The sequence below is a fragment of the Lepisosteus platostomus genome, chromosome 10, assembly GCF_059453375.1.
Source record: "Lepisosteus platostomus isolate fLepPlt1 chromosome 10, fLepPlt1.hap1, whole genome shotgun sequence".
NCBI lineage: Eukaryota > Metazoa > Chordata > Actinopteri > Semionotiformes > Lepisosteidae > Lepisosteus > Lepisosteus platostomus.
The window spans coordinates 12,715,376-12,737,628 of record NC_142620.1 but is presented as its reverse complement, the minus strand read 5'-3'; the positions used below and the strand labels follow the sequence as shown (position 1 = coordinate 12,737,628).

The following is a 22,253-nucleotide window of genomic DNA, read 5'->3' as shown; positions in this document are numbered from 1 at the left end:
ACATATTTTTTTCACCAGTTTGTAAATTTGTGTTCCCTAGTTGCCTGCTAGCACATGATCAAACAGAATTAATTTTCTTGCATCACTGCCTATTTGGGGATTTTTTATTGTGTTCTTCACAGTTCAGCACAGCATCAGATACGTATTGATATCCCCAAATACATCCAAACACCATTTTACAACACCTAGACCAAGCATATGCTTCAGAAATGCCTGAAAATGGATTTTAGACGCATGTTTAGGTTGTGCATATTTAGGAGTACTATGAAAGAATGTATTGAATCAGACCATACGTAACAGGATGTTGTTTTAGGCGTGATTTCAGAGCGTGAGGCATTTTCAAAATTCTTTGGGAGAGTTCTGAATTCTGACCTTGGATGTAGTTTGGTAGGGAGGAATGGGGAACGGTTGTAACATGAAACTTACAGAACAGTGTTGCATTCTTCTTATAATGGACACTGCCTGTACAGGACAGTTAGCTGGTGATGCATTTCTGGTTTGTGGGATACCACTCCCTTCCACCAAAGAATGTCTGGACAACTCCAACTCCTAGTTTGACAAGCTCTGTGAATGGACCGCGCTGTGAATTCCTGATCCCCTTGTGGGATCGATTAAGTGGCACATTGATTTTTTACCTGTGTAAATGTACTTTATGAAATATTGAATAAGATGAAGTGTGTTATTTATAGCTGAAGTACAGCTTAGTGCATTTATCAATTAAGATTTCTTAGGGTTTTAACAGGGAACAAAACAGAAAATATAGAATGGATTGATTTTTTTATTTCAGTTCATGAATTCTTTTCTTAATTCATGTCAGAAATATTCAGCAAGTGATCATATTTGGCTTGCAGAGGGGTTTGTGCTTTCTGTGGAGAATTCCTATCTAGTGAGCGGCACAGGGTATCTAAACCTTTTGCATTTGTGAGCAAGGATTCAAAACGATTCATTTTAAAAATGAACACAGCTGCACTCTGGGTTGGTTCCTTTTTTCTGATGTGAAGGTGTGGCTGTGAAGGTGCATCACTTGGGTCACATGTCATTTTTGGTTAAACCTTAAAATCCCTTTTTCACACTTTCATTTCACTCTCACGGGGAGCTGGCTTCTCTTGTGCATGTGAGCTCGGCTTGCACTCTGCTTTCATTAACCCACAGCCCTGCAGGCCATTAAGAACTGTGTTCTGCTCAACAGGGGACACATGACACATCTAGATGACTCCTTTGAAGATGTAGAATTGTAAGTGTGCATTAATTGTGAAACTCAGAACTCCTTTGATCAGTTCCATGTTTCTTTGTTCTTATGTAACTTATTCTATATCTTAACTTTTACAGGTCAACCTTGAAGCAAGGAGTTCCTCCCCCTCTGCCACCAAAGGTAGCAGATCTGTCATCTTTACTTCCACTATGTTCAGCTTTCTTCTTACTCCAGACTTGAATCTTTTTATGAATTTCTATGAGCAAACTGGGTTTTTTACATCTCTCTGAACTCGGATCCTTTCTGAATTGTTCTGCATGCTGTATTGAGGAAACGCAGACATTATTTTTATGTCTCCATTTGGGTGGGGTGATGGAACAATTATTCAGACTTTCCAGAAGATTATAGAAGTTGCTGGACACCACATTCATAAGTTAAAATGTTAGATTTAATACTACTGAGATCCCATTTCTAGTGTACTAAGCATTCAGATCCTGTTTTTACTTTTTGTGTCGGTTGACTGCTGTTCAACTGGAACAAACAAGCACAGCAAAGTCTTCTGCCGTAGACCATAGTTTCAGCATTTCAGTGTCGGTTACATTTCTAGAGAAAAAAACATGAATGCACAGAATGGGACAGTTTAATTGTTTTTTTTTAAGCAAAAAAACTTAAGTCAAGCAGAAAAAAGAAATTGAGATGTCACTGGTGTCTCCTTCCTTTGTGTTACAGTCTGTAAATGATTAAGACGTTTGGTGACTAGAGTTGTTGATCAAGTGTATTGCAGAAAGCTTACTATATTTTATATGGTATTATATCAGCAATGTTAGAGGTCTCTCTAGTGTTCAAAACAGTATATAATATGCTTAATTTTTTCTATTGTTTTCCTCTTGGACAAGCAGTATTTCTGGAGTGCACGAGAGTAGGTGTGCTATCTCTTAAGGAGGAATGTCAAAATATTAACGTAGTTTTCTCAGCCAACTCAATAGTATCACATCGATTCATCGACTTGAGTCAAGGAAAGAAGAGATCTTGGGTCACTTGGCCCAAGGTCCCTGTGAGTCAAGGAACGAAGAGATCTTGGGGCCACTTCTGCAGTGTTGTTGTTTCTGTCTCCCAGCCGCGCTTAAACAGCAGCTCGGAAGAAGGCGGTCTGGATGAAGACAACGGCCTGACGGTGCGGCGTTTTCCCAGCTCCGAGAACGGGGCGGAGCCGGGCCTGCGCCGCCAGAGCACCCCAGTGCGCGGCAGTCAGCCCGAGCACTCTCCCCCGGGCTTCCTGACGGCCAGCGTGAGCAGCCCGGGCCTGCTGGCTCACTCTTCTGAGCTGCGTAAGGCAATGCACAGACACAGAGCACGCCCTCCCCTCGTCCCCTGGAGTGTCTTCTGCCAGTACCAACCGTAAAAACAGCTTCATCATTTACTTCACACTTATTCATTCAGACAGACGCAGCCATCACATACTGAATGAGAAATGCATTCATTCTGCAACCAATAGCAAGTGTGTGTTTCTTGAGGTGCCAGAATATTTGTAGAAAATGAGATGAGAACAAGATGTTTGTATTTAGTGAAGTGAGATTTTTGTGTTGAACAGAAAACATTTGAATGTATGAGCGAATGCATTTTTTAGATACTCTGCTGTTTCCTGGTGTTCCATAGTATTTACCACTAGTATGAAAAAGCTGAGCTGTTGTCATTTGTTCTTGGAGCAAAGGAGAGCAGTACCTCAGTTTCTGATGCCAGGTGGTGCATTGTATATTTGAAAAGGCTATTTAATATGATTCACTGAATTGAGAAATTGTTCTTCTTCTCCTAGACAACGAGGGGCCCAACACAGATGTTAATGGGGACAGTTGTAGGCAGCCCCCAGCTCCACCTCTGAGAAGGGAGAAGAAGGAGTTTCCTGTGAGTTTCATTTTTTTCTTTCAACTCTTAGAGCCGAGGCATAAGCCCATAGGAGTGATGCTCTTGTAACATAATTTTTTAATTGATTTGGGTTCTGAATTAAAATAGGCGTCATTTGTGGTAGAGAAAGCAATAGGAAGGAAATATACTGTTCACGGAGGATAACTTTTATTTCAGAATGTCTTCATTAGAAAGAAAGCATTTAAAAACATCCAGCTATACATGTAAATGTGCTCTCAAAATAATTAACATGGGGGCATTAATCCAAACTCCCAAACAGACTTTACATCTTTCTGAAGTCATTTAGTCAGATGGTATCTTACAATTGCAAATATTACTATTTTTCCTTGAGTGGGGTTTGACATTGGGACTAAAGTAGTAAATAACCTGTTTCTCTCCATAGAAACCAGCAATCAACGGGCTTCCCCCCACACCAAAGGTTTTAGTAAGTGTTGATGTTGTTTCTCCTCTTATCCCTTTTATTCTTTTCCTTTTAAGACAATTAAAGTTGGTCTCCTATCAATTTTCACCTGTGACACAAATCCCAAATACAAATCTATTTATATATTTCAGGGTAGAAAGAATTGGCATCGATAAGTGCAATTCAAACCACAATACTAGTAAACGGTAAACTTGTAAAATCTCCAATTTCAGTCTCCAAAATAGACTAAATCTTCAGGTCTGTGCAGTGCCGTATTCTGCAATTCAAGGCAAGGCAACAAAATGTCTGGTGATGTGATGTGGCCTTACTACATTGTAAACAAGCAGGCTTATGAATACATCTCTTTTATCCCAATAGCAATATTGCTCTTGACTTTGAGACAATTTTGCTGACAAATAGTACTTGTTAACTCTGCATGCAGATCACGTTGCAAATATCCGCTGCACAAACCTGTACTTCTTCACTCATACATCACATTACATTAGTCATTATGGTGACTAGTGAGCAGGAAGTGCTGGTTTTATGTCACAATTCACACAGACTCTTGCTCTCGCCCGTGGCGAGACCAGCGGTTTTTGACAACATGGTGACATACTTTCCCAAAGTTCACGATTTTGTGCTTAATTCAAACTAGGTTTTTCTTTTTATAAATTTTTGCTAAATGAAAGGGCTTCTGGGAAAACAGATACAGGTGTACTATAGGTTTGTGATTACTGTTTTCTTTACTTGATCAGTGTTTTTTAAATGAACATAAAGCCAATGCATTAATGCTTTAATTATCATGTAAGGAAAAGTTGCTTATGTGTTTTAACCTCATATGTACTACAATACATACTTTAGTACATTAAGCGACGGTATAGGATGTGGACTTGGTTATATAAGAAATTGGCTATTTGTGACAGTTCTTTGCACCAAACCCTTGTAAATGTCAAAACCCTAGTGTATTATTTCAAATTGTTGCTGTACATGAAAGTGCTGACAATGTGCTGTGTATGTGGTGTAGATGGGCGCCTGTTTTTCCAAAGTGTTTGATGGCTGTCCATTGAAGATTAATTGTGCCACGTCATGGATTCACCCTGATACCAAAGGTAACATCCTAAGACAGATGTGCAATCGCAGTTTTTCATAAGGCAGTAATGGAATCTAATGCAAAGATGTTTTAGTTAGTTGTTGAAAATCAGTGATGTGGACAATAAGAATAAGCTGAACAATAAGCTGAGCCAAACAAGTTGCTTTGAAATGTACAATTTATTTAGAATAGAAAAAAGCATCATACTAAATATACAGTAAATGGCATTATATATTGCAATCATATTTTAGTGGTTTAACAGAGTACAACAAGCTACGTATATGTCATAGTTTATATGATATATTGTTTAATATTGTCTCTTTGAAGAAATGATTTGTTGTAATGTTTTTTTATAACTGCTGTACCATCAAATATAGGTTTGTCAGTCTTCCAAAGAACTCTTATTGAAACAATTTCCATACAAAAGCAAGCCATCATTATGTATTCTTAGTTGTGATATATACAGAATATTTTTATGAATGCTTAATTTGTGAGCTGCCTGGTATCAGTTAGTCACAGTTCTCAAGGAGCAAAAATCATATTTCCACTTTCAGACCAGTATCTAATCTTTGGGACAGAAGATGGAATTTATACTTTGAATATGAATGAGTTACATGAAGCCACTATGGAGCAGGTGAGGGATTATCTTCTTGTGACTAATGTATTAGAAAACTGGACGGATAGTACTGTATCTTAAAAGATAATAAACTGCAAATGGTGGCTTATTATGCTTAAGGGGAAATATAGTAAATAAGCCTTTGCAGTCACATACAGTATATTCTCAGTTTTGAGCTTTGTCAAAGAAAAAATTGGTGTTTTAGAGCAAAATATCTCTATTAAAATGTCTTATTATGAATTTAAATCTTTATTAGTGCACAAGAATGTGGTATTTTTGTTTTGTACCACAACCCTTTTACGACAGGAAAGCAGAAAATGTGTTGAGTTTCACACTCTAAGTTATCTTTTTTTGTAGCTGTTTCCAAGGAGATGCACATGGCTGTACGTTATCAACAATAACTTAATGTCTTTATCAGGTATGTAGGAAGCTTCTTCTGAGGTGTTTTTCTTGTTTATTGTAATGTTCACCCACAGCACCAGTGAGTAAGATCGTGGTCCTAATTTTGGCAAAGAGGAAAGCTTTGACAAACTTCATAAAAATGAAGAAAAAGAATTTGCTGTCTTATTTGGTTAGCAATATATAAGGGGTATTATCGCTATTTGTAAGGTGCCATTAGAAATTCTGACTTAATGTTTGTAGAAAGACAAATGCAGTAGCAATATAGAAGACTGATTTCTGTCCATTTAGAACAGATGCCTTTGCTGTGAAAGACCACTATCCTTAAAAACACATTTAAGACATGTAAAGCAGTATATTCTCTATTTTAAAAAATCAAAATTGAAATTCAACTCTTACAAATCGTACAGTTGTTGTGTGTGGATGTAGTGAAGATTGGTAGTCACTAGATGGCAATGTCCTGAGACATGGTGGCTTTTCATGACAGAAGATTCCAGTTAAACCCTGTACTATGCTCAGCTTTTCTGAGTATTCTTTGTTGAAGTTACTTCAAAGGACATCATTTTTCATTTGATTTTTGTAAATGAAAGGGCAAGTGCAGAAAAACAAAAATGAAGGATTTTGAGATATGTTTGACATGTTTCCACTACATTCTAAATTTAGAGGTTTATACATTGTTTTGTTGCTAAAACTACCTTTAGTTCACATAGCAGAAGATCATAATTCTCACTAAGCATTATTAAATGTCAAAGATGAATTCATCCCCAGGGTACTTTTTGTTGCTCTCCATTACTGAAGCCTGACAGTTTCCTTTTGCTGCCATTTTCCCCTCTGGAAACTAACATTATGAAATCGCACTTTCACAGCTCTTCATTGTAACACAGCTTGTGTTGTGGTGTAAAGTAATTTAATGTCTGTTTTTCTTTCGTGTTTTTCCTTGCGGCTTTTTTCACTCCTTCCCCAATCTGGCTTGGCTTAATGTCCTGGTAACCTTGTCTACGCCTTGTCTAGAAGGTAAAAATGCTTCATTTTTGCCCTTGTGTATCTCTGTGATTGTTAGCACTACATCAGAATCTCTTGCCACTGCCATTGTTGAAGAATCTCATTGCTTCTGATTATTGGTTCATGTGTTCTTCACCATTCAAAATCATCCTGAGAAGAGTAATACCTTTCCCCCATTTGCATTCAGTTCCAAGCTTTTACTTATTTTAGTGTAATTCTCTGAGGACCTTAAGGGGTTGTGTTATCATGTTTCAGGTTTTAGCCTTTTTTAGTGTGGCTTCTTTAAATATGGTAGAGGTCATGAGCATTGAAGACCGAACTGTGGAACACAAATCTAGAGATATTACCTGCTGTCACACATTGTCTGCACACAAACACTCAAGAATACAGTACTCTGAAAAGAGATTCTCACAGTGGGCCAGGTGAAGAAGTTCAGCCTCCACAGTGTCTGAAAGGGTATAACATTTGAATTGAATGGCTACTGAAAAATAATCTAGACAGTGAAACTGGCCACCCATATTCCAACTTCGTTTGTTTCCTATGTATTAGTGCTATCTCTCGTAAGATGGAGACAGGTTGGTAACAGCAGTGAATAGTTATATTTTTTAGTGAGATATGGTTTAATAGCTACACTTTTTAAAAACATATTTAGAGGTGCCTTATATTTCCGCTGTTTTACCTTATGTTTCCAGCTTTTTCAACTGGAAAGTCTGCCTGCGGCGGTGTTGTTTGACAGACAGGCACTAAATCCCTTGTTTCATTGTTATTTCAGGAAAATCCTTCCAGTTGTATTCTCACAACCTCATTGGACTTTTTGAGCAGCTTAAGAAGCCAGGACTGGCAGCTCAGTTTCAGACCCACAGGTTTCCTGATAAGATATTACCCAGGTGGGTGACAACACTTTTATCATACTGCTACTGCCAGGATTGACAAGTCACTCCTCACCACCTGTCCACAGAATCTCTCGTATTACCTGATAATAACATACCCCAGCTCTGCAGCAGGCCTGTCCCAGGCTCCATGCTGTGACAAACCTGATGGGATCTTAAATATTCTGTAATGAGGTGCACAGTACTGGGGGTGATTATAGCTAAACTCTTCAGCCTAGGAATCACAAGGGACAAGGGCAGAGCTTGATTTGTAAGTCGAGAGCTGTCGGAGCTCGATGTGAGGAGGGGAGTAAGAAGAGAGCAATAGGGAGTACCAGTGCGCTTCACTCAGACATGCGATTTACTTATAACATCATAACACACTTTCCGCTGTCAAGAACGTACTAACACGGTAACTTAAAAAAATATGTTGAATTTCAAATTGATCCCATAATCATACCCTGTTAGACCTACACGTTTCTTGAAACGTTTCCACTCTGATGGAGCTGTAGTGAGGTGTGTTGGGGTTCTGAACCTGAGTGTATGGTCTCCCATTGAGACGACCCTGTGAATGTGTCACTGAGGTGACGTCACCCGCTCGAAACCTGGAGAGCTCTGCAGCGGCGGAGGGAGTGGCGCAGTCCTCGTGCTCAGAGCCCCAGGGGGTGAGCAGGATCAAGTCCCAGGAGGGGGAAAAGGGAGCTGCTCTCGTCATGCAGGCCCGGCACATGGACAGTCTGACACCGAGGTGCCAGATCAGAGCTTTGACACAAGTCATACACAGCACGAAGGAATCAGAAAACTTCTGAAGGAATCAGAAACAAAGACAAATTCATTTGATCCCATTTCATACCTTTCCTCACAGAGAGCTTTAATAAGAAGGAGCCTTTCACAAGTATGAATTGTAATACATTTTTAGTGATATGCTAAAGTCTGCTCCTCATCAATTGTGATTAAAGTTCAGAGTAACACCTTAAAACTTCTGTAACCAAACAAAAAACAAGGTGTCATAGACTTTCTTTTTCCTATTCTAGCATATCTTCATGTGTGGGTCAGATTCCCTGTAAAATACGTATTTCTACTTATGCAAGAAAGCAAAATGAGGTGGAAGGGTTATGAAATGACGGCATGTTTTGTTACAGGAGATTTGCCTTAACAACAAAGATCCCCGATACAAAAGGCTGCCACAAGTGCTGTATTGGTGAGTACTGACGGTCTTTCTGATGGTGAAGTCCATTGTAGGCAATCGAATGAGACATTTCATCCCTATGTTTGTCTGGTAATTCATGATACAACTCAGGACTCGGGATGTAGAACTTCAGGGTGGCCTGGGCACTAGGAGTATTTGCTGCTCACCAAAAACATGTTACACCCCTTCCTATTTTATCATTTGACATTGTAAGACTGAATGGTGGTGTAAAATCATGTTCAGTTAATGAGTGTATATACTCCAGACTATCAAAGCAAGAAGATCTATATCAACATAGGAAGAGCCATAACACTATCTTATGTTAAGAACCTATTGGCTCGAAAAAAAAATCTGCAAAGAGCAATACAGTATTCCTATTATTCCAATACAGTTTCTTAATTGAATACTAACTGAGAAAATAATTCTATTGATGAACAGTTTTAGTAATTTGAACCACAATGTAAAAATGTCATATATTACACTGTAAGTGTTAAAACTAAGACCGGAGTTGCATTAATTGACAAACTACTTGTTTTTGCTGTGTCCCTATGATCTGTTGTTGTGCTACTGCTGTGTTGAATATTTTGAGTAGTTTGAGTTTCGTGAAGGGATAGTTAACAATGTTCTTATCCTAGTGAGAAATCCGTACACCGGGCACAAGTACCTGTGTGGAGCACTGCAGTCTGGGATAGTCCTACTCCAGTGGTACGAGCCAATGCAGAAGTTCATGCTGATAAAGGTCAGTATCCACTTCCATTAAAATACGAAGAAAGAAAGAATCATGACACAAGTCCCAGATTCTCTCAGCCCATTTAGTCCTGAAACCTCAAAACAAAATGCGATTCATCCTAGCATTTGGAGTTGTGGCCCATGGAGATTTGACTTGATGGTGTTGGGAATTTCAGCTTAATTGAATCTGTGAATTATTTTGCAACCACACTGTATATAAACACAAGAGTGTGGCATCCTTTGGCAGGGGATGTTTGTGAACTCATGCACACGTCATAGTAGCACAGGCATCAGGAAATTAGCACATTTACACAGGGCCACAGTGTCGCGGCGGCGGCAGCGAGGCTTTGGTTGACATTGTGTTCCCTGCAGCACTTCGACTTCCCCCTGCCCAGCCCTCTGAAGGTGTTCGAGATGCTGGTGGTGCCCGAGCAGGAGTACCCCATGGTGTGTGTGGCCATCAGCCAGGGCAGCGAACCCAGCCAGGTGGTGCGCTTCGAGACCATCAACCTCAACTCCTCCTCCTCCTGGTTCACCGAAATCGGCTCCGGTGAGAACCCAGAGCCCAGTGCCGGCCTCCACATTCTCGATTGCCAACAAAGCCAAGCGCTGGACAGTTCATTAGTGCAGATTTGACAACGTCTGTGCCCTGTATTGGGTTTTTCGGACATTGTGCTTTTGTGAGCAAGCTTTGAAACCCAGAAAATAGACTATAATTACTGGTAGAGCTTTGGAAAAGCCTGGGGGGGGGGCATACAAATTGGCATCACTCAAATTGGTTTGAGAGGAAAATATCTGTATCTCCACAAGTCTTTGTGATTACAGCTTCACACTGACTCGCTTTTAGAGAACAGCATGTAATTACTGAGTGACTCAACTCACTGACTTCAAAAACAGGTGGCCTGGTCCTCATCATATAACAAATACATGAATATATTGAGTATTAAGTATTCTTATTTGGCTATTATTGTAGAAATACTTTGTATGAAGCTTTATATAATTAACAGATTTGATGTACTCTACTGTGTCCACAGTCAGAAACTTTTAAATCCAATCGAAACTTCTGTACAGTGTGTGTGTGCATTCACCTGTTATGTAAATAATGTGGGATTATAAAGAGGAAGGCATTAGGGTTACACTGAATATAATGTATTTGTTTAACAACCCAAGCAATAGTGCTGTAAAAAATAGGTGTTTTTCAGTGACAATGTATTTCTATTGTGAAAATCAGAGGGACTGTAGCTGGGTTATTTGGAAAGTATAGTGAGATGTTCTAAATTCATTCTGAACTTCTGTCCCATAGGAGGTCACCAGGTTGATGCCATCCATGTGACCCAGTTGGAGAGGGACACGGTTCTGGTGTGTCTGGACAGTGAGTATGAGCAGTTCACATTCAGCCTTCTGTCTTTAATAAAGCAGAACACGGAGCAGACCTGCCACATCATACTGGCAGTACAGATTACAGATTTCACTTTTACATAACAATCGCCAACAAACCCAGCTGAGTTTTCCTGTTCAGAAAAGGACGTGCACAGTAATATCTTGGTTCTGAAAACACTCTTTGAAGGCTATGTGTAATCTAACTAAAGGGGTTAAGGACCTGACTTTCATGAAGGAACAGTCAGCTGGATGTTTCTCAGAATGACAGAGCTTTTATTTTTCTACCAGTAGCATTGACTGATAAAGAGGTAAACACTCAAATAAATGAGACACTGATATCTTGACTAGCTCATTTGTCCATTTATCTGCTAGGCTTATCAAAGCTGGGTCTGTATTCAGAAAAGAAACAGAAATTGTGTTGTTACTTGTGTGCATTTACAGTAGGTGATTCTATGGTGATAAACTTTCTGGTTATTTATATAACCCAGTTTGAGCATTGAGAGATTGGGGTTATCTAGTATGAATTTTCTGTCATCCTAATCTTTTAATTTATAGATTTTGTTAGTGTTTTCTATATTGCCTGGATTCACTGTAACACTGGTCAGATAACTGTTTTCGTTTTAAACTGTTTTGCATTTTTGCTAGTTACGTTTCTTTTTTTTGCAGAAAATTTGAAAATTGTCAATCTCCAAGGCAAGTTAAAGTCCAACAAAAAGCTGGCGTCTGAACTCAGCTTTGACTTCTGCATCGAGTCTGTTGGTAAGTTAACACCTGAATGGACAAAAAAATCAAAAGTGGTGTTTGACGTATGCAGATCCCAAAATTAGATTATGTTTCTAAGGATGAACGTATGATAAGTCTTTTGTGTGTCTTTTGTGGTGAATGAAATTCACATCTAATGCAGGTATCTTCTCTGTTAGTGTGCCTTCAGGACAGTGTGTTGGCTTTCTGGAAACATGGTATGCAGGGCAAGAGCTTCAAGTCAAATGAGGTACAGTATGAAAACCTGTGGGTGCTTTGCTTTCTGTCGCCATACTGATAGGCTGGCCCCCTGTCCATCGACAAACTGTGCTCCATGCAATAGCTTTCTTTGTTGGTTTTGAAACTCCCGTCAGTTGCTTTATCTCCAGCTCAGTGCTTAAAATTTCCCATCCTTCTCTCTGACACAACAAACAGCAGACAAACAGATTATGCAAGTAATCGCATATCTGTTTTTGTGCCTTAGATATATTTTATCTAAGAGAAAAGAGAAAAGCATCCTTTCTCTTTTGGGATGCTTTGACCTTGCTCAGTTTGTTTGTACCCCTACACATAACAAAGGACACACCTTAGATCTAATTATTGCAAATGACTCCTTTATCTCCCACTGCTCCCCCCTTGATCTAGGCCTCTCTGACTACTTAGCCATTCTCTTCAATCTGGAATTACCTGTTTCTAACACTTCCCCCTCACGCTCTGTAAATTTCCGCAACTGGCGATCAATTGATCACCCAAGGTTTGCAAATTCTGTTCTGTCCTCCTTATCCTGTTTCTCTTCCTCTGACCCTCTAGAGGACAAAATACAGTTACTTGACAATGCTCTTTTATCTACCCTCGACACCTTTGCTCCTTTAAAAACTCGAACCATCTCCTTCTCTCGCCCTGCCCCCTGGTACAATAACCATCTGCGTTTCATGAAGGCAGCCTCTCGCAAACTTGAGCGTAGGTGGCGTCTTTCCGGCCTAAATGTACATTATCAGGCCTGGAGAGATTACTTATCTGATTATAAGGTTACTATAGAGTCTGCTAGATCCACCTACTTCTCTCACATCATTGAAAATCACCAAAACAATCCCAGACATCTTTTCTCCACCATCAACAGACTGCTCAAGCCAAACTGCCCCACCACATTACCTGCCTCATCACAACTTTGCAACACATTCTTAGATTTCTTTAGTTCTAAGATTGACAACATCCGGCATCACATTCTCTCCACTACGGATATAATTTCCACACCTCCTCCCTACTCATCCAACTTCTCTGGTTCCCGTCTCTCCAGCTTCTCTCTTCTTGACTCAGCATCCCTAAACAAACTAGTTACGCGCATGAAACCCACCACATCTATTTTAGATCCCATTCCCACCACTTTATTCCAGTCCTGTTTCTCTTCTCTCTGTCCCATTGTCCTCAATATAATACATGAATCCTTGAGCACCGGCATTGTACCAACGGTCCTCAAAACTGCTGCTATTACCCCAGTGCCAAAGAAGCCTAACATGGCTCTCGACAATCTTAACAACTTTCGCCCCATCTCCAACTTACCCTTTCTCTCTAAAATTCTAGAACGTGCTGTCACACTTCAGTTACATAACCACCTCATGACAAACAACCTTTTCGAACCCCTCCAATCTGGCTTCCGTCAACTTCACAGCACAGAAACCGCCCTAGTCAAAGTCACCAACGATCTCCTAATAGCTTCTGATTCTGGTTCTCTTTCCATACTCATCCTTCTTGATCTCAGTGCTGCCTTTGACACTGTTGACCATAACATCTTGCTTTCTCGTCTCGAGACTGTGTTTGGAGTCTCTGACACTGCCCTCAAATGGTTTAAGTCTTACCTCACTGATCGCTGTCACTTTGTCTCTCTCAATGGGTACAGGTCTGAAATTGGTCTTGTCAAGTCTGGTGTCCCTCAGGGCTCAATACTGGGCCCCTTGCTCTTCAGCATTTACATGTTCCCACTTGGTCAGCTTTTAAGATCACATGGCCTCAGCTTTCATTTTTACGCTGACGATACTCAAATATACATCCATACCAAACCCGACACTGATGTGGCTGTCTCTATTCTATCTAATTGCATCTCTGACATAAAAATTTGGATGACTCAAAACTTCCTTCATCTTAACTGTGACAAGACTGAAGTCATGCTTATTGGTACCCCCCATCAACTTCGTAAAGCCAGTCCTGTAACCCTGTCTGTAGATGGCTCTGTACTTGAGCTCCAATCAAAATTGAAAAACCTTGGGGTTATATTCGATTCTGGCTTAACATTCGACCCACATGTACAGCATACTGTCAAAACATCTTTTTTTCACCTTAGAAATATCGCAAGACTACGCCCTATGCTATCATTAACTGTGGCTGAAAAGCTGATCAACATATTTGTATTCTCTCGAATTGACTACTGCAATGCTCTGCTCCCTGGGGTATCTAAATCTACTCTGAACAAGCTGCAGTATGTCCAAAATTCAGCAGCCAGAATCCTGACCAGATCTAGTGCAAGTGTTCACATTACTCCTATCCTGGAGTCCTTGCACTGGCTTCCGGTCAAATTCCGCGTAGACTTTAAAATCCTCATGCTCACCTACAAGGCTTTACATGGCTTGGCACCTCAATACCTGTCTGAACTTTTATCGCCCTACTCCCCACCTCGCAACCTCCGCTCTTCAAATTCTGCCCTCCTTACTGTCCCCCAAGCCCGTCTACATTGTATGGGCGACAGGGCCTTCTCCTGCTATGCCCCCAAGCTCTGGAACTCCTTGCCCAAGGATATTAGAGAGTCACCTTCTCTAAACTCCTTCAAATCCAGACTCAAAACCCTCCTTTTCAGAAAAGCCTTTACTTAACTGGTTCCATTCTTCACCCCTCTGCTCTTCTTAATACCATCTTCCACGGTCTCCTCTATTGTTATTGTTGTATTGTTGTAATTATAATTGTGTCCTGTCTTGTGAAATTGTCTTATTTATTGTTGTAGTCTTCTTATTTATTGTTATTGTCATCCTGTAAAGCGCTTTGAGAAGCCACCTTTAAAGGCGCTATATAAAATAAAGTTTATTATTATTATTATTATTATCTATCCCCTCATCACATTCATGATTTAGCAGAGTTAGCCACTAATTCCTGGTAAGGATCATGACAGCCCAGAGTCCAGGAAGTGTAGGGAAAAAGGCAGGACTATGCCCTGGCTGGAATGTAACTTCATTGCAAGAGACGGACACACTCACTTTAGAGACACTAACTTAACCGCCTTGTCTTTGGGAGGTGCAGCAGGGGAACATTCAGACTATACAGAAAGTGCCCCAGGCCATATCAAACCTAGGGAGAGCTGCCTGTGTATTTGACCTTAATGTAATGATAACCTAATCAGCATAAACAATTGAAACCTTTCTTTTTTGACACTGATGTACAATGGCTTTCCAGTTATTTGTAAACCTTCTTCGTTGTGTGTAGTGGGGCTTGGCACTGTTGAGATCAATGTACAATGGTCCATTATGCTTGCTGCATTTTAAAGTTCTTACAGTAACAAATGAAGACATCAAATAAAGCCCCAGAGAGATGTGAAAGAAAAGTCGTTTGGCTCCGGTTCTTGGCTGGCTCAATATGAAAGATAAAATGGGGATGTGCTCCTGATCCACAAATGTCAACCTCCATGCAAAATTCATGTCCAATCGAAAATAAAACAGCTGCACAGAGGGCCTGGTTGTAAATTATTCATTGATTTTTTTATATGATTCTTTTGAAGTCTGCTGCTTGATGAGGAAACTCATTCACATGTGTCTGCTCAATCGGAGGCCTGATGTCTTGCTTTGCTTTGAAAGTATCCAACCCTGCTCGAAACAAAGTGCCTTTGCCATTTGTTTACTTGCAATTCAAATGGCATTTGTTGAGCACAAGATAAAAAGTCACAAATGTGCCAAGGCTAAGGTCTTGTTGATTGAGCCGAGAGCGTTATCTTGTGTGGGAAAAGAATGTTATCAATTAGGATGACAGATCACACAGCGCTGTGGGAGTGCCTTGGATACTGTAAACAGCAAATGACACAGTGCTTGATTTATCGCAGAAGGTTTTAACATAATCCAGAAAACCAATTTCTTAATTTCAAGCTCTGAAATAACAAAAGCTTTACCTTCATGTGACAGAAATTGTTGTTTTAGCCCATGCGAGCTTAATTTTAGAGAGTGAATGTAGCTCTCCTGCAAGGCTGAGTTGCAGAAGTCGGCTTTTGCTCAGAACCATCAACACTCAGCTTTTGTTTTATTTGCACTTCCTGAAAACACAACTAAATCCTTAATTTTTCATTTTTTATTCACACTGTCTTATAGTTCGTGATGCATTGCACATTGAGATGCTAAACTGACAGATTGCGTTGGCTGAACCCACCTCTGGTGGGCTCCACATTTACCATCTGTTGTCACAGGAACATTGGGAGAGTGTTTGCGTTGGGTCACCATGCAATTCTTCACTAGTGCTGAGTCATTTAGTCCTACACAAAACCAAGACAGCAACTGTAAGGATGAAATGTCATTCAGCCATTCTTTCCAGCACAAGTGGCAGGAATGTGTTGCTTGCTGTGCAGGAGTGGTTTTATTTCACGACAGATCACCAACCACATGGCTTTGCCTATGTCTTAATTACCTCATTTGATTCTTTATTTCAAGCCTTTCTGTTCACTCTAGCAACAAGTCATTCTATTGCACTTGCTAATGACAGCTCACTAAGCAGCTTTTTTCATTGACAGGTTACCCAGGAGATTTCAGATCAAAGCCGGGTCTTCCGTTTGCTCGGATCTGACAGGTAGGCAATGAAAAGGATTATTTCTGTAAGGACTCATGGTTTTGAGCCTGGGAAATTCATTAAGTGTGAATCAAGTGAATCACCATCAAGTAAGAATGACGTACTGTCGTAAAACCATAGACATTTCAGCATTCATTAATTTAAATGGATTGAATCTTTTCATCCAGGAGATTATAATCATCAGTGTCTGGAGACCTTCCATGTTTCCTATAAACACTGCCTGCATATGTATTTTTTAATTATTTTGGAGTGTGTTTCCACGTGACAGCATTTATCTCTTGCTTAACACATTGCTTGGCAACAGTTGCATCAGACATGTGCTCCCCCTGGACCAATGTTTCCATAAAGATCATGAGAGAAGGAAGTCAGGTCCAAGCCTGAGTTACAGAAGTTATTAAATTAGCTTGTATTCGGTATAATAGTGTTTTCCATAGCAAAAGATTTTAAATTCATTGATGTCCGGTCTTTGAAGTGAATTGTGGCTTTTCACAGTGAACTGTGTTCAGTCATAGTAGAAATAATAACCTTCAATGGAAATTAACAGAGAAAATAAGGAGCAGTTAATAGATGCTAATTCTTTAATGTGTTTCTGATTTATTTGAAATGACCCCAATATGTAACTGAAAAACAAACGCAGATAGCCGTCAGTAGCACAGTTGTTTTTGTGTTTTGTTGATTTTTGATAGAACTACTGAAATATACTAGAATTCGTAGTTATGACCCTGCTAAATAGTATGTGCCAGATATTTTTTTTCTTAAAAAATGCTACTAGTTTTGGATTGCATATTGACCAACTGTGATTTCATATGTGTATTTTGAAGTTTGATTATGCCAGGTAAATTAGGAGTGTTTTCCATGCAGCAGCAATCTTAATGAAGGCACGGGGGAAATGCACTGTGCTATAAGTCACTCAGTAATGCAGCTGTGTCCCCTGGGCATTGATGTCATCAAAGCTCTGTTAAGATGTGTATGAGTTAACCCATAAACAAAAAGGCAGTGCATGTTATTATCTAAAGTATTTATTGCTTGAAATCAACTTAATTGGCAGTTGGTACCTTGTTCTAAAACTACATTAAACTATGGTTTATGAAGTATACACCATATAATAACCAAACCAATCATTGTAAACTTTTTTTATTTTTAATGCCTTTACTAAAGATCTTTAACATGCATATTCTGGTTACATCTTTCAAAACTTTTCAATTCTACCTTTGTCTTCTTTTTTTATTGGTAAAATATATCTACAATACAGTGTCTGAATCAACATTACAATACTCTAACATCTAAAACAGTATTACTCAATTGAGTAATTACTCAAGAGTATGATAGCTATACATTTTTATCCTTATTGAATCAGAAGTACTATATGCTATAGACCAGCATCACTACTAAATTATGATAGCAATGTGGCATATTTTGGTCTCTATCATTACTAGAAGCCCCTGTTATTATACCATACCTTATTGACAGAATAGATTTCTACGATCAAATCTTAAATGGGTCAGTTCCTTAAGCTTGTGAAACTCCTTCATTACTGACAATGTAATTGTAACAACATAAAGGACTTCTTTTCAGACTGTAGACAATCAATTTTTTAATGTACTATACCTCTTCTCAGTCATGTGCTGTTATTTTCATAATCTCAAAAGCTTTTCATAGCTGCTCTCATAAGTCAAACCTTTACACATTAAGTTCTTTACACATTAAGTCATTAGAACTCTCATTACAAACTGACTTTGCTGATTAAAGTAGCAAACAAGTTTGAATCCTCCAAAGTATCTTGCATTTTGAATCATCAATTCATGTGTAGCATTGCTTTAAAAAAAACTGACCTGTTTTGTGAGTTATGAACGCATTTATTAAAAGTCTTGCACAATCCTATTGTGATTACAGTTTACAAAAAACATATCCATTCTTCAGTTACGTTTACTTAGAAAAAAATATTTCACACCTAAATAGAGGTTTTTGTTCCCAGAAAGAAAAGGTGGCTGATATTGTTTAATACAATTTATACTAGTGTAATAATTCATACTCTGGAATACAATTTCATATTCTAGTGCATATCTTCATTACAGAGATGCTTTTTGTGACCGACTCCTGTTATGGAAATTGTTCATATTTCTCATTTGGTAAGATGAACATTGAAACGCTTGTCAGGCTCATCAGCAGCTTTGGGCTGTAATTAGTGCTGCTGTATTAGCTGTGGTTGTCAAGCTGCTAGGCAGAACATCTTTAGATGAACCTGAAGACTTCTTGACTCAGTCCTTATACATTATACATCTCGGCCTCAAAATACCTTAACAGTGTTGTTTGCAAAAGTTCTCACAGGCAACAAGCCTCTGATTTGGACGAGCCCATCATGGCAGAAACACCTCGAAAGACGCAAATTCTGCCTGTTCCCATGTTTTATTTATGGGCATTTTTGGCAGTGCCAGTCTGGCTTAGGTATCTGTGTGTGTGCTTCTGAAATTACATCTCACAGATGCTCAAGAACAATAGACTGCACCATTTCTCACCTGCCTGTTTCTGCCACCCCTTGATGCTTTGAAATTGAATTCACCTTAACTGGACAGGATGTTTTTTGGAGTTGGTTCGTCAGGTGTGGAATTTAAGGTTATGTTAGGGGACAATTTTGAATTGTGAAGGAAAGCAAATGTTTTTGTCAGATGTTTTTCACATCTTTTAATAACTAGGCATGGCGTAAAATCATACTTAAATGCCTGTTAATTTACTCTTCCCTTTTGTGTTTGTTAAATGTAACAGCTCTACCAGTAAGGTTACAAAAATGTTCATGTCTTTGTCATGCAGTGTAGAACAGAGAAGGTCAAGTCAAGAAGTACATTATTGGCCACTAAATTAAATTGTTTTAAGAGGTTGTGTTTGTAATTTGTGTTTGTAATTTGCAAATACTGTAGAACATAAATATTCCTTCCTGTATAACAGTGCATTGGTCTAGATATTGTACATGATTTTCTACCATCAGATTTAATTATGGTATTCATGCAATTCTTGGTTTCACTTCAATTAATCTTTTCCCTATTTCAATTACAGGGTGGTGGTGCTGGAGAGCCGGCCAACAGATAACCCCACAGCCCTGAGCAACCTCTACATCTTGGCCGGCCATGAGAACAGTTACTAGAATTGCACTGGCGTCACGTAACAAGATGGATGTAGCCGCGGAAAAATGCTGATCAGACTTCCAGCTCTGACGTACTCTATTGCAGGAGGAACTAGCATGAGGAGGCAGCCAGCTAATTCCTGTTGCTTTTTTATTTAAGTGTTCGCTTACTGAGAATGCGAAGAGGATGGCATCAGAGATAACATGAACTGAAGAACTCACAAAAGATGTCACAGAACAAAGCGGTTTTGCTGAAGCGTTCAGTCTCCTGCACCCCAGCAGAGCCTCTAAAAATAGTGCTCCACAGCATCAGCTTGATGTCACAGCTTGGAGCATTCTGGAGCTAAGGAAAGCCCTCAGCCAGGAGGCTCACACTGGCGAAGTCTTTGGATCCAGGAGATCGCTGTGGTTAAATACACCCTGTGTCAGCATGTGGTTGGCCAACTTGATCACACAGAGCTGATAAGATGTAGCAGTTAGAGATCATTGAAAGTCACAGTGGCAATAAAAACATCTTTGTGTTGCTGTAAACACATACAGTATGTGCATTCATGTTCTTGATTGAGTGCCATAAAAATTAACTATGTTTGACTATTTCCTCCATACATTGTAAAATGCCATTGTATTTTAGCAGACAAGCATTTCTGTAGCAGAACATAATGCAAATGGCTACGTTGGAGGGAATTTCATTGTGTAGTTTAGATTACCAGACTGAAGTTGAATATAAAAGATAAATACCATAGGGTTTTGTAAAATGGCATATTTAAATCTTATTTATTAATCTGCCAGTAGTAGTAGTTGTAACCATTGGCGGGTTCAGTCCTGCTGATTTGCAGGGCCTTAAGCCCTTGTGTTAACGAAGAAAAGGTTGCTGAGCATCTTGGGATTATTTTACAGCTGTATAAAATAGAAATGCTTCTTTCTGCTTTTTTTTAGTTTTTTGAGTATTCTATGTAAAACATTTAACTTTTTTAACTGTTACTTTTACTCCTTATTTGCACCATGTAAGCACTTTTGTACATCCATTTGTTCTGTTTTGTATTTAAAAAGGAATTAAGCTTGGATTTTCATAACATTGGTATTCCCTTTCAAAATTTAGAGGTAGTTTTTTTTGTATAAAAATGGTATTCTGTTAATAAAATTACAATAATGTATTTTCCCAGCTAATCTTGCATTTCTCAAGGGCACTGAAATGATGTCCTGTAAGGTACTTTTTATGTAAAGTGCATATTATCAGGAATTCTGTCTTAAATTTCACTGTCAGCATCCAAAACAATTTAAACACAAGATAAGATACAACATGGCACTGCCCAGAGCTGCTGAGAATAGTGTTTTTAAAAATGAGACTTTTATCACTTACCAAGCCTCCCAGAAAATAGATTTGCGGTTCTGATTTTAAATAAATGCCCAGTGGCTTTTTTGCTACTCAGGTTGTCCATTGTGATTATTCTGGTCACCAAAATATTACTGTGTAAGAACTACAGTATAGACTGTCTTATTCTTGCTAACTCTCATATTGTTTTTAATGTGGGGAGTAACTACTCTGCTAAACCCTAATACGTCTCCACGCGTTTCACTCAGCCTCCCTACTTGCCATTGTATAAAGCTCACAATTCAGTTCCTTAGCCTGCTCTTCTTTTTTGCTGCTTTTTTTTCTGTTGCCTGCATGCTCAGCTAAAAAATGAACTGTCACAGATCTATGGGTTGAGGCACGTTCTGCTACTGCATGGCACTGATCAAGCGTACCTGCTATGATCCTTCATTCCTATTGGATAATGCATGGAGGATAATAAGCTTTCATGGGCATGGGCTCAGAGGTGTGTTGGACTGAGGTGTAAGATAATAACAGCGAATGTGACCATGGAAACTTTAATCAAGGACTCGTTTTTGTTGTGTGTGACCTTTGCTCCTTTAGTGCCTTTCAGTAGTGCAAAAAAAATGTCTACTGTTGAATTAATGCAACTGCAGCAATGCAAGAAAGAGAAAACGGTTATTTCTTTAGGTGTTTTAAAGCTTAAATATTCTTTAATCTCTGATGGCTAATATATGCTTCTATAATTTCTTATTTTGTATCCAGTTACTTTCTTATGAAATAAGGTGTAGGTCAATGTTGTTACATTTGTTCCAGTGACATTAATAAAAGGCTTTTTTGCTATCTACAGTGTGACACCAATTGGCTCAGCACATTACTGTTGTAATACTGCAGGCTGTATCAGATGTTGTATTAATCTTTTCTGTTTCAGGAATTTTTAGTTTTCTGCCCAGTCAGGAGGCAACACTGCTTTCTCTCCTGGGTTTTCTGTAGGTGTCTGTTGTGTCACAGGTTATGGTTTCTGCTCCATACAGTGTTACAGCTGAATGAGAAGTTTAAACAAAAGCATTGAACTTGCAGAAAATACCTAGCGTTAAAGGATAGCTATTTACGTATTCACTGTGTATCAGTGTATCAGTCAGAACAAAGGTTGATAATACAAATATACCAGGAAACAGCATTCTGGCTACCCTTTAATACTAATTACAGCAATTAACTGCGATTTGCTGCACCTGAAGAAAAGAAAACATTTCCCTTTGATGGTGTGAGAAGAACCATTTAACTAATGAAGGCTGTATGCAACTGTTTTTTTTTTCCTTCTGAACTGTGTTGTTCTGAAACATACTGAACACATTTGTGTGTGCATTTCTTTGGCTTTATTCTAATACCCTAAGAGTGTGATCTGAACTTGTGTTTCAGTGCGTCTGTTGGTTTGTTCTCGGCAAGCAGAAGCCTTTACTTAGGAATACTACTGAAAATGT

General features: G+C 39.1%; 1 protein-coding gene across 3 annotated transcripts in view; it reads left to right on the top strand.

Annotated features, from left to right (window-relative positions):
• map4k5 (mitogen-activated protein kinase kinase kinase kinase 5) overlaps positions 1–20,885 on the top strand; it is a 62,637-nt gene extending 41,752 nt beyond the window's left edge. For all 3 annotated transcript variants that reach the window (XM_088648273.1, XM_088648271.1, XM_088648272.1), the window contains 17 exons: positions 1,190–1,234; positions 1,330–1,372; positions 2,310–2,520; positions 3,006–3,094; positions 3,498–3,539; positions 4,540–4,624; positions 5,160–5,239; positions 5,579–5,639; positions 7,395–7,509; positions 8,634–8,692; positions 9,316–9,419; positions 9,782–9,959; positions 10,713–10,781; positions 11,456–11,548; positions 11,710–11,780; positions 16,287–16,342; positions 19,394–20,885. In XM_088648273.1, coding sequence (XP_088504399.1) covers positions 1,190–1,234; positions 1,330–1,372; positions 2,310–2,520; positions 3,006–3,094; positions 3,498–3,539; positions 4,540–4,624; positions 5,160–5,239; positions 5,579–5,639; positions 7,395–7,509; positions 8,634–8,692; positions 9,316–9,419; positions 9,782–9,959; positions 10,713–10,781; positions 11,456–11,548; positions 11,710–11,780; positions 16,287–16,342; positions 19,394–19,481 — 1,489 coding nt within the window. In that variant the 3' untranslated portion in view covers positions 19,482–20,885. The remainder of the gene's footprint in view (positions 1–1,189; positions 1,235–1,329; positions 1,373–2,309; positions 2,521–3,005; positions 3,095–3,497; positions 3,540–4,539; positions 4,625–5,159; positions 5,240–5,578; positions 5,640–7,394; positions 7,510–8,633; positions 8,693–9,315; positions 9,420–9,781; positions 9,960–10,712; positions 10,782–11,455; positions 11,549–11,709; positions 11,781–16,286; positions 16,343–19,393) is intronic.
• Positions 20,886–22,253: the final 1,368 nt, after the last annotated feature.